Here is a 12,716-nt window from a genome sequence, read left to right as displayed (position 1 = left end):
GCAGTACAGCGTGTCAGCTACTCACTATCTCACCCCCGCCCATCTCTCTCCTCACTCTCCATTTCCCCCCTCCCTCTCTCTCTCTTTCGTACTTGTCCTTTCACCCTCTTTAAACTCCAAAGGTTTACAGTTTTACCATAAACATCAACGAATTGATGACACTTTTTGTTCACCACTCCATATTTGTGTGGTGGCTTGTGTGTGTGAATGAATGGATGAATGAATGAATGAATGAATGAATGAATGAATGAATGAATGAATGAATGAATATTTTATTTCCGTGTCCGGACAATTTCTTGACCCATCCCACATGGGATTATCAGACACATCAATTAAAACAAAAACAAAAAACATAATCATTCCAGTGTATACCCAGCCAGCAACTCATAATACAACCTGATTTTGAACAAGACACATGTCGTGTATTATGAGACCTTATTGCTTATATTTTGTTAACATTACAAACCATATATTACTAGAAATGTTGCTTTATTAAGTCTAGAAACCATTTGGTGTTGATTCAGACCTAGTCTAACTGTCTGCACTTCTAGGCTATTCAAGCACATGATGTTAATCTTGACCTGTTGTTCAAAAGGAAGCCGGCTGCTAGGTGTGAATGGCATGTGTGCGTGCGTGCGTGCGTGCGTGCGTGCGTGCGTGCGTGCGTGCGTGCGTGCGTGCGTGTGTGCGACTTCGGCTAATCACACACACACAATTCAGCTAACACACACACTTCAGCACACAGCTATGGAGTCGTGACACTCCTCTTTAATGAGGGACACCATTAAGGACATCCACATTTCACCTTTACCAATAAAGGCATTACCTTTGCATAATTCAATGTCCTGTAGTTACCCCAAGGGATGTTGCTGAAAAGGGATGTGAGCAAAACTCTCCCCTGAGTAAATAAAGGTTAAAAACACAAATGCTGTACTAATATAACCTGATTTTAAAGATGTGCTGAAATGGAAAAATACAACTTTTAGAGCATATCCATGGTCAAAATATGGACATACCTATAGATGGCAAAACATATTTTTATATCAAAAGTCCCTAAAAGGCCAATCTTAATTACTTCCTGTGAATGCAAACGTAGAGCATGATGACTATAGATAGATAGACTCTTATACATTATAAATTATTTTAATTTCTTTCTCCTGTTTGATTCCCATAGCTCACGTTCCTCCAAACACACCTTTTTTTTAATTTTAATTACAGAGCTGCTCCGTTTTGAATTTCATTCAAGATGAAGTCCAGATGGTGTATTACTCATTTTAAACTTAATCAGCACACTAAAATATGTAGGCCTATCTGAAAACATTATAGGTTAGAAATAAGCAACGTATAGGATGGCTAACTGCAGGGGATGAATTTCACGTATATACAGTGACAAAGAACACCCCAAGGCGTGCAAACTATTATTTTCTATTCTACATTGTGAGCTTGTAGATCTGCTATTTTCAATACTTTTTTAAAATGCATTTTTAACATTCGTGACGGTTTCAGAAAGTTCTCTAAAAATGCTGCTTATAATGACATGCCCAAAATACTGTATGGATGCCAGCTTGAACGTGGTTAAAAAGAATCTTACTTGACAGTGGTTTCTTCAGGTACATCCAGTGACAGGGTCAGAGTTCCTGATGTCAGCTCACATAGCTCAGGACTCACACAGTGCAGTCCCTCAGTAACCTACAACACAACACACACACACACACACACACACACACACACACACACACACACACACACACACACACACACACACACACACACACACACACACACACACACACACACACACACACACACACACACACACACACACACACACACACACACACACACACACAGAGAGAGAGAGAGAGAGAGAGAGAGAGAGAGAGGGGTACAGTATTTCTGTAAAACAGCTCATGTGACACAATGATACCTAAAGGTTAATTTAAACTTTGGTGCACGACGGTGTCCATTGGCAAAAAAAGAAATTTTCAAGTGAAAAGCTTTTATTTTGTACAACACCTTATTATGTGCGGAAATTGCGGTTAACTTGCACATCTAAAAAGTGAAATTTCAACAGGAAAACTTTAAGTCACCTGAATCTGACCTGCAGTCTGCGCTCCACCGCATGACAGTGTCACTTGCCGAAAATAACTGATCTTCAAGCTAACAATGCTTAGCTTGAAGCGAATTGATGTCAAGTGAGTATGTTGGCGCAAAAAAAAGGTGCTTCTTGCATGGATTTGGCTTCTTTTTGGAAAGCTTGGAAAACAAAGATTTGGACATTCTGTCTTCATCTTACAGGTTGCACTATAATACTTATACCATAGCCTTGTGCTAGGACAGAAAATAACATAAAATTAACACTGTATGTTCCGTCTAGCAATCCCAATGTTGACACCTGTGTTGTTTGCACCGACAAGGCAATGGCGGACTCGGTCACACCCCTAAATACCCTAAAATGTGTGTCTCAAAGCATGCATTAGTGTGTGTCACAGTTCTCTCACCCTCTCTGCCTCCCAGGGCACCACTAACAACCTCTGTCCAAGCTTGGGTTGCCATGGCTGCAGGGTGGGAGGTGCCTGAGAGGTGGTGGATGGGACAGTGGTTGGCTGCTGTGTTTGAGTGGCGGCTGTGGTGATGGACGCGGCAGGAGTAGCCAGTTCCGGAGCAGGAGGCGTAGCGGGGTCCCAGTTGGCCACGGGAGTGTCCAATAGGATTTGGTCGCACCGCTCCCCTTCATAGCCCTCGACACATTCGCAGGTATAAGCTGCCTCCCCTTCCTCCCCACCATCACGGAGGCTACAGTTTCCATGGAGACAAGGGCTGCTGGCACAGGGGTCTGTGAAGAACTAAAAAAAAGAGAAGAAGAAGAATAGAAAAGAATAGAATAGACAAATAAAGGAATAGTTACAAGGGGGATACAAAACAGCTCTGTTATACAGAACAATGACATCCTCGAAGTGGTGTGATTTATTTTTCTGGGGCATTATTATCACCTACATTTCACCTCCCTTCCTGTGAAATCTCCCAGTTTACTTTGCCAGAGCCAGGAGAATGAAGAGCTGAAGCTTCTTGTTATATATGAACACTGCATCTCAGGTAATGGACATTAGAACATTGTAAAGAACAGGACAGTGGTACAAACTTCACCAGTGTTTCCCCTTTTCAATTTAGTCATACTGTAATACCAATTCTCTGATATCCCCAGACATTGCTGTAGTCTTATCACTGCTGACCTGTAATGGTTGGTCTTCAGACTGGTTGGTCCTCTTAGGGTATTGAAACCACATGCCTCTTCATATTGTACTGTAGCCTACATAACACACACACACACACACACACACACACACACACACACACACACACACACACACACACACACACACACACACACACACACACACACACACACACACACACACACACACACACACACACACACACACTAATATTATGTGCAATGACTCTCTCTCATGCGCACACACACACCGCACAGACATTCCATTCCCAAGTCAGGTCTGGCGTGTCACGCAGCTATATGACAAAAATGTGTCCTGACAGCCTGCTCCATGCTGGCTGTCGGCATCAATAATTGAATGTATTTGGAGGAATACATATTGGGCATGGCCGTTGAAGGTGAAAGAGAACAAAGCTTTCAGTCTTTGCTACATTTTGCTTTTCTTCCAACATAAAGTTTCCCTCCTTCTTCCACGAAACAATTAAACCAAAACGTCAGCAGCAGGCAGCAGTAGATCTGCAGTTCCAGCTGCCTGGCTTGCCTTAAAGCACAGCTATTTAACGAAGCCACCAGAAAAGAAAAAGGCAGCATTAACAACAGAAGAATGGTAATTATGCTTGTGTTATTGTGTGCATGTGTCTATGTATTTGAGTGTGTATTTGTGTGTGTACACATGGCATGCAGGTGTGCATGGGGCTTCTATAAGATGCACTGCAGAATAGCAGGTGTCTCTGCTGTGCTCTTATCACAGTGTTGAACCGTCTCCAAGCGACACTGGAGTTATCAAACTTCCAGCTAGAGTGCACAGTGTTATGGTTCATTTGACTCAGATATATTATCAGAATCTGGCTGTTGACCTTTTTCTCCTGTCAACCTTCCTTAGGTCTCTCTTGTATTCATTTCAGCGCCACTACACTGCAAACTATCCAGTAAGAATACTCTTGAAGATTAGAGGAAGAGTTGCACTATCTCTGATACCCCACAATACAAGCTAAAAAATGCTTCGGCACTACAGAAATGCCTACACAAACTGATTTGCCTCATCAGCTTTACTGTTAAATTATATGCTGTATAGTCAACAGTAAAAAATGTATTACCAATAGTAATAGGTACCAGCATAGAAAATAGTAGTATAGGGAAATTAAAAATTCTGGAACACATCCAAACACTACTTTGGATTTTTAAATAGACAGAAAAAGACGATGCTTCAGGAGGTATAGTGGCAGTCTTGGAATTGGAAGGTTCACGGTTTGATCCCCTGCTCCACCTGGCTGCATGTAAAAGTGTCCTTGAGCAAGACACTGAATCAATGAATGCTCGTGATGAGCATGTTAGTGCCTTGCATGGTTTCCTCTTCCTCTGGTGTGTGAATGGGTGTACTGCCCACTGTTAGTGTGCATTATGGCCACCTAGTGGTGGTTTCGTTTTGCACCATGTGATGTTTTCTGATCTTTGAAGCGTGTGTTCGGTCCGTTTTTCAGTTTGTGTTCGGTATAGACAGTGGTTCTCAACCTGTGGGTCGGGACCCACATGATTGTGGGGGGGTCCCCAGATGACAGTGAAGTGACAATTTAAGACTTTTAAGACCTAAAAAAAAAATACAATTACAGCATCAAAAGTAATCAACTATAAAAACTTGATCTACCGATCTACAAGCTTGTAGATCTGCTAGTTTCACAATATTTATCTGGGGGGTCCCCAGTTCAAATATAACTATTTTGGGGGGTCACAACCTGAAAAGGTTGAGAACCACTGCAGTAAGACAGCAGAGGAGAGAACTGCACCTGTTCTTTGGATAAGCCTTGGGAAACATGACTGTAAGCACATACTGTTAATTTTCTAGTAGTTTTATTTTTCGTGTAATCTTAGTGTTAGTCTATTTTGTGATGTTTATCCAAATGCTATTGAAAGCTAAATTTGATGTTTTAGGTTTGAAACAGGCTGAGGCCAATTAAGCTTATCAACCTCACTGCTTGCTACAGCTGCATGTCATTTAAGTGAGGTACAGTTTAGTAGAAGCATTTTGATTGTATGTGTTTTTTCATGTCTATTGCATTGTTGTATTTATGTTATGACAATTTGTTACAGAATGCATATTTTTCTGTATTTTCTGTATTGCAGTTTTACAACTTCTCCATCGGCAATAAACAGCCTAAACTGCAAACAAACCATTTGTGCTCATTGGGAAGACTGTCCGCTATCTGTTCAATATAGGGAGGGTAGAAAATGGGTGTATATGAAAAATATTGCGAAGTGCTTTGGAAAAAGACGTTATACAAATGCAGTCCATTTACCAGTCCATTACATTTACTATCATAAATAAGTTGTTCTTCTAATCAACGTGATGGCAGTCCCATTTTTATTGTCTTCTTTGGTATGACCCGCCTGGGGAAGTGAACCCAGCCCTCTCAATCAGGGCAGACACTCTAACCACAAGGTAACTTAGCTGGTGTACACAATATTAGTAAAGGTTCGATTGGGGGTAAGTCCCTGCGACATATTAGTCATGTGCAGGGGGTGTATTTGTTCATCAAGCCGCCTCATGCTACAGAAACAGGAGATACAGTAGGCTCCTGCCCCAAGGGCCACATGGCTCTGGAACCATTGGTTCCCAAGGCTACTTACTTTACTTACTAATTAAAGGGTCTACACCATGAATTTTAACTTTTTCTTCATTTTTGTGTGTTTTTGGTCTCCCCCACCTCTCTTCTGTTCCAAAAAATACCCGGCTTCCAGCATGCAGGCTTTCATAGGCTATCTGTGTTTTTTATGTAAATTGGTCTGAAAACAGTCCATCAGATTTGTTCCCCCTGCCTACGTCACGTCAGGGAACAATTCCTCCCGTTTTTCAGTTCCAACAAAAAAACAAACAAAAAAAAATATTAAAAAAAAAAAAAACCTTTCTTATTTTTTTTTATTTTTTATTTTTCTTTTTCCACACAGAACCAGGAGATAACATGCATACAAACTGGCTCAATAGCGCCCCGTGCCAAACAGGACAATGTGGTATTGCAGGTGAAAGTGCTTTATAAGCCAGAGAGAAGTTAGTTGGAACTTGGAATGAGTATTGAGGCTTGATTTAGGCTCAAACCTTTTGAAATACGTTTGAGGGACATAAACAATATGATAATGATATTAAATATTATTATTATTTTTTAAATTCATGGTGTAGACCCTTTAACATGTGAATCTTTCTTGTTATATTACAATATCAACAATGCATGTGAATGTGAAGAATTGTTTCCAAGCAGGTAATAACCCACATTAGATCCTTTATCTAAGTATATTCCCATGCGCAAATAGAACAAAGAGGTCTGAGGCTAAATTAACTGCCTCACAAGTTTCAGTAATCTATCTGCTAATTTGGAACAACTGTCCTAATGCGGAGAGGATCAATACTGTCAAGTATGAGGAAATTAAGCTATTGGTTTCATCATTTGAAGCTGGCAGGGACTGAATGAGTAAAGCATTTGAGAGAGAGAGGGCGGGGAGGAGTAAGAGGGTAAAAGGGAAAGAGAGGAGAGAGAGATTAAGAGAGAGATAGACTGGTTTTACAGAAATACATTTGGAGAGGCAAAGATGAAACACATGAGCATGTGTGTCATCATAATGAGTAGCAACTTAATCTGCAGGTTTATTAATGTATAACAGCATGAATTATGTAGTATGTAACTCAGCAAATGGAAATGTTGAATGACTGGTGCATACTAAACATATGCCTGCTATATAATATCTCATTCTCTACTGGCAACAAATCAATAATGAATTTATGTAGAGTTAATCCCGATTTATACAGTACTTTGTGGTAGAACATTGTCACACGCCCAACATAGCCAACCAACATATCGTGGATACAACGCTTTGTGAGCTTGTAGGGCTGCTATTTTTGGCGTCATACGACATTTACATTGTTACAGCATAAAATTAACTTCAATCTCAAACTAAAATTCTATCATGTTTATTTTAAACATATTTTCACCATGGGATGAACCATTCGCTAAGGTTTTGTTGCAGGGATAGGACATTTTCTTTGACTTTTTTTGTCAATCCCAATGGCTCGAGGTACTGTAGCAACTCAAAACTATACCGACGGACACAGACAGCAATTCCCCAGCCACAAGGATGTTCTTCACTCAGTGCATAAGGAACATGTCCAATGGGCATCAGTTGGGACCACACAGGTCACCCACATCTCAAACTATAGCCGTTCTATAGCCGTTCAATCATCAGTGGTTCACCCAAAAAAATGACCTGGGGTGTGATAGAAAATAAGTAATTGTTTGGGTGAACTACTCCTTTAACATTGAACTGCTTATTTGGAGCTGTTGTATTAAATACACTAAATGCCGTTATTCAAATTGTAGACTGAAGAGCTTAATGTGGCATCCAGACTCAGTTGTAGCCTTTACTCAGGGTAAATTAGGTGCAAATGAACCACCTGTCTTGATACTCTGCTCTCGTCTACTCTGACACATGAAAAGCAATGTCTACAGAGACTTGACGTTTCATCTGTGTAAGATGAAATGTGCATAAATCAATATAGTGAAAATGACAGATCTGCAAGTTCACAGTGTGTTGCACCATGTCAAGTTGTGAGCTTGTAGATGGGCTATTTGCAGTATATTGGAAATAGGGCTTCAAACAGTGGTTCATCATTCATAATATATCTTTGTATGTTTGGGTCCCAAGAGTCCCTTCCTAGAAATGTAGCCAAACACATTCACACACAACCACTTTGTACACAAATAACCCATGAAAGTGATACTAATATTATATTTGAAAGCCATGTCACATTCAGCAAAAAGTATTTTACATACAGTACATTTCCAGAATATTTGACATTGGTAAATAAAGCCAGACACATATAGAGTACACTACACACACATGAGCACAAACAAACCTACAGTATGATATTAGCTATTACAGTATGTGACAATGTGAGAGGTTATATATGAGCAGATTGCTATAAATTGTTTTGCAGTCCTTCCATAATGAGCAAGATATCTGTGTTGCCATAGCTACAGTAGCTAGGCAACGACGAGCAATTAATTTCCGCACAAGCTGCATAAGTATTGCGTGTGCTATACTGTATGCATGTTAGTTCGACACGCCCCCCCCCCCACCTTTACTTCAGCATTTATCACAGTTTTGTCTCATTCAATGCTTCTAAATAGAGTAAGGCTCCCTGACTGTTGTGGTGGGGAACCAGACGTTTGCACGTATTTGCATAATATCACTCTCACGTGCACATGCTCTTAACCACTTATACCATGTATACATAGTTGACCCCAGGGGTCTATACTTAGCTCACAATGCGTCTCGAACCTGCAACACGATGCGGGGTGAACTTGTAGATCTGCTATTTTCGCAGAATGTTCGCCTATTATAAGTCTATGACGTGCCCAGAATAGGGCCACTAGGGTTCATGTGGTTAAAAGGTCTGCGTAAGGGACATGGATCAGGTTCCAGATCAAATGTTATATTGCTGTATTGCACCGAGTTGCTACGCGCTTCTAGATCCGCTATTTTTGAAAAATTGAAAATGTGTGCAAATCTTTGAATATATATATATTTTAAAGCGAACATTTGATTGATTGTACAGGTATGGTGTTGTTTCTGCTGGGCAAATATGCCTGACGCGCCTCCTACGGCGCCTTGGGTCAGCTGCAGGGTCATCAGCGGGGGACCACCGCTCATTGGAGTTTCGCTCACTTTAACCCCGGAACGCCTCCTGGTGGCGGAGCGGTGGCAGGGACGTCTCCCTGCCACCCCCTGCAGCTGGCCCATTTCATTGCCTTGACCCCCAGTTCTTATCCCTCCTCCTCAGCCACAGCCAGAAGCTACCTTTCTCTGCTTCCTCAGCAATGGCCTTGGTTTCCCTTCGGAGCTTAGCCCCAGTTGTTCCCACATCTCGAAGCAGCCTTGTTGTTGATGTGCTGACGTAGCCCCGACAGCCTACTTCCACAGGGTAGCAGGTAGTGGACCAGCCTGCCTCTCTGCACTCGGCAGCCAGGTCTGCGTACTTGGCTGCTTTCCGCTCATAGGCGGCTTGGATTCCCTCCTCCCAGGGGATGGTGAGCTCTATGAGCATGGCAGACTTGGTAGCAGCCGACCAAAGCACGATGTCTGGCCGGAGTGAAGTGGTGGTAATCTCACGGGGGAACTGCAGCTGTTTGCCGATGTCGGCCCTCATGCTCCAGTCCCTTGCCTGAGAAAGGACACTCCGGGGGCCTCGTCGGCTGGTGTCTCCTCTGCCTTCCCCTGGCCTCACAAACCTGACAGGAAGCTGTTTGGCTATGGGCTGATTGTTGGCATCTTGTCTGCAGCTCTCCAGGATTTCGGCCACCTTTGTCAGGACTTGGTCGTGCCGCCATGTGTAGCGCCCCTGCGTCAGTGCGACTTTGCAGCCTGACAGCAAGTGCTGTAGGCTGGCATTGGGTGCACTGCACAGGGAACAGCTCTCCTCCTTGCCAAACCACTGGTGGAGGTTTCTGGGGCACGGCAATGTGTCGTATGTTGCCCTGAGCAGAAAGCTGAGTCTGGCTTGTGGCATCTTCCACAGGTCGGCCCAGCTGAGGGGTCTCCTGATGGTGCCTTCCCAAGTGGTCCATCTCCCTTGGCGACCTTGTGACACGGCCTTGATGGTATACTGCTCCTGGTTCGCCCTTGACACCTCTTCCACGACCATGGCTTTCCGTTCCCTCTTCGTGGCCTTGGACCAGAGGCGTGGAGAATCTCCCCAGCCAAGCCCCGCTCTCCCTACTTGCACCCTGCCAACTATTACCTGGTGTTGGAGCCTGCCGATGGCATTGGCAACCTCTGGGCCTGCTTGCCACTTCCGGCCTGTTCGGATGGGGACAAGTGCATTCCTCACGGTAGGATCCGAGGATTCTTTCAGCTCAAGAACCAACCTGGCCTTCTCCTGCTTATAGCCCAGGGTGATGGACTGGATTGGCAGCTGCAGCGAAGTTGCCCCAAATAAGCCTGTGTCGGAGAAGCCACGCGGTAGGCCCAGCCACTTCCGAATGTAGGAGTTGGCTAGTCTGTCCAACCCGTTGACTGTTGAGGATGGAATCTCGCACATCTTCAGTGGCCACATAACCCTTTGGTACAATGTGAAGTTGTAGCACCACAATTTGTACTTCCCGGGGAGCTGGCTCTTGTTGATGCTCGCCAGGCCTTCTGAGAGTTGTTTCCGTACTGCCTTGCCTGCATGCTTGTCCGACAGATCTGCGTTCTACTCCCTCCCTAGGCTTTGGATGGACTGGTTGGCCAGTAGAGGGATTTGCTCGCCTCCTGCGACAAAGGTGGTATTGTCGTTCCTGGTGTCTTTACGCAAGGAGAGACTTCGAGATTTGGGCGGTTTTATCTTCATCCTTGCCCATGTCACCAGCTCGTCCAACCTCTTCAGGCACCTTCTTGTGCATGGGGCTGTCTGCAGCACCACAGTGACATCGTCCATGTAGCTTCGGAGTGGTGGAAGCCTCTGCCCTGTCTGCAGCCTTATTCCTCCTACGGTCTGACGGGCTCCGCGGAGGATGATTTCAAAGGCTGCGACAAACAGGACTGGGGAGATGGAACACCCCATGGCGATGCCTACTTCCAGACGCTGCCACCCTGTTGTAAAGTCCTGGAGGCTGAAGCACATCTGGAAGTCCCTGAAGTAGCTGGTTACCAGGTTGTTGATGGAATCAGGGATGTGGAAGAATTCCAATGCAAACTGGATGAGCTTGTGAGGGACAGATCCGTAAGCGTTGGCGAGGTCAAGCCACACCACGTGGAGGTCGCTCTTTTCCTGCTTGGCCCTCTGGATCAGCCCCCAAATCATGGAAGAATGTTCCACGCATCCTGGAAAACCTGGCACTCCTGCTTTCTGGCAACTGGTGTCGATAAAGCCATTCTCTATGAGGTAAGATGTTAGTCTCTTGGCCATGACTGCAAAGAAGACCTTTCCCTCGACGTTCAGCAGTGCAATGCTCCTGAACTGACTGATGTTGCGGGACTCCTGTTCTTTCGGAATGAACACCGCCACAGCTCTTTGCCACTCCGATGGTATGAGTTGGTTCTTCCATGCTGTGCTCATGAGCCTCCATAAGCGTTTCAGCGGGGCAGTTCTTGTAGAGCTTGTAGGGGATTCCGTTCGGCCCAGGAGCTGATGCTGACCTCGCTTTCTTGATGACTGCTCTTACCTCACTCAGCCGGGGAGGGGAGCTGTCGAACTGTGTGTAACTCAAATCTTTGCTTCTGGGGGTCCCTGGAACTAAATATTTTGAGATGGGGGTCCGCGGCCAAATACATATCATTTTGGGGTCCTTGACATGAAAAAGATTGAGCACCACTGATATAGAAACATACGTTTTTCAGAATACTGTTGGGATTTAGGAGACATGTAGAATTGGCTTCAGGTCTTAATGGGTTAATAAGGGTGGTGTGATCTATTGTGTCGAACGCCGCACTGAGGTCAAGGAGAACAAGTGTGGCACATTTTCCAGTCTCTGCAATGCGGAGTAAGTCGTAGTTACTTTCAGAAGGGCCGATTCCGTACTGTGGTCAGCCCCTAAACCAGATTGGAACATTTCCAAGATCTCGTTTTGATTAAGATCAAAATGCAGCTGACTGAAAACCGTCTTTTCCAGCAATTTGGTCAGGAGAGGGAGTTTGGAAATGGGTCGATAACTACTGAGGATGGTGGGGTCTAGATTTGGCTGCTTTAAAATGGGCTGGACTACTGCTTGTTTAAGACAAGATGGAAAGCCAGGGAACTGTTGCTAATGGCTAGGATGCTTGCCCTACAGTGTCAAAAACCTCCTTAAAGGAGAAATCCGGTCATTTTAAGTGTTATGTTTGATGTGTGTCAAATCACTTACCAACGTATAAATGAAAATCGCGTAAATCCACAGAGCCCCCTATCGACCCCCACCGTTGTCATTGTAGGAGGATATAGAATAGCCCAAATTCGCCTATTTTAACCAATGCAAAGTCTGTTTTTTTGCTTCTAGTACTCATTGTTGAGTCCCATGATAATGTAACAGGCGCTAAAACTCCCGACAAGCTAACGGCTAATAACAGAACGAGCTAATGCTGGTTGCTGGTTTCTCTCCCGACCTGGCAACCTGGGGCTGCCATTCAGAGAGATAAGCAGCCCCAGCGTTAGCTCGTTTGTTATTAGCCGTTAGCTTGTCGGGAGTTTTAGCGCCTGTTACATTATCATGGGACTCAACAATGAGTACTAGAAGCAAAAAAACAGACTTTGCATTGGTTAAAATAGGCGAATTTGGGCTATTCTATATCCTCCTACAATGACAACGGTGGGGGTCGATAGGGGGCTCTGTGGATTTACGCGATTTTCATTTATACGTTGGTAAGTGATTTGACACACATCAAACATAACACTTAAAATGACCGGATTTCTCCTTTAAGGAGGGAAGCAGGGACGACTTCCATAGGAGATGAGGCTGCCCTCAATGAAGACGCCGTTTCA

The 12,716-nt window shown here is 44.1% G+C and overlaps 1 protein-coding gene across 1 annotated transcript in view; it reads right to left on the bottom strand.

The window, feature by feature from the left end:
• The window catches only part of dner (delta/notch-like EGF repeat containing), a 72,407-nt gene that overhangs the window by 31,501 nt on the left and 28,190 nt on the right, over positions 1-12,716 (bottom strand). Inside the window, exons 2-3 of the mRNA XM_084065553.1 lie at positions 2,502-2,846; positions 1,592-1,689 (exon numbers count right to left, since the gene is read on the bottom strand). Coding sequence (XP_083921679.1) covers positions 1,592-1,689; positions 2,502-2,846 — 443 coding nt within the window. The remainder of the gene's footprint in view (positions 1-1,591; positions 1,690-2,501; positions 2,847-12,716) is intronic.

The sequence above is a fragment of the Gymnoscopelus microlampas genome (genome assembly GCF_963454915.1).
Source record: "Gymnoscopelus microlampas genome assembly, chromosome: 8".
NCBI lineage: Eukaryota > Metazoa > Chordata > Actinopteri > Myctophiformes > Myctophidae > Gymnoscopelus > Gymnoscopelus microlampas.
This window is presented reverse-complemented; position numbering and strand designations above follow the sequence as displayed.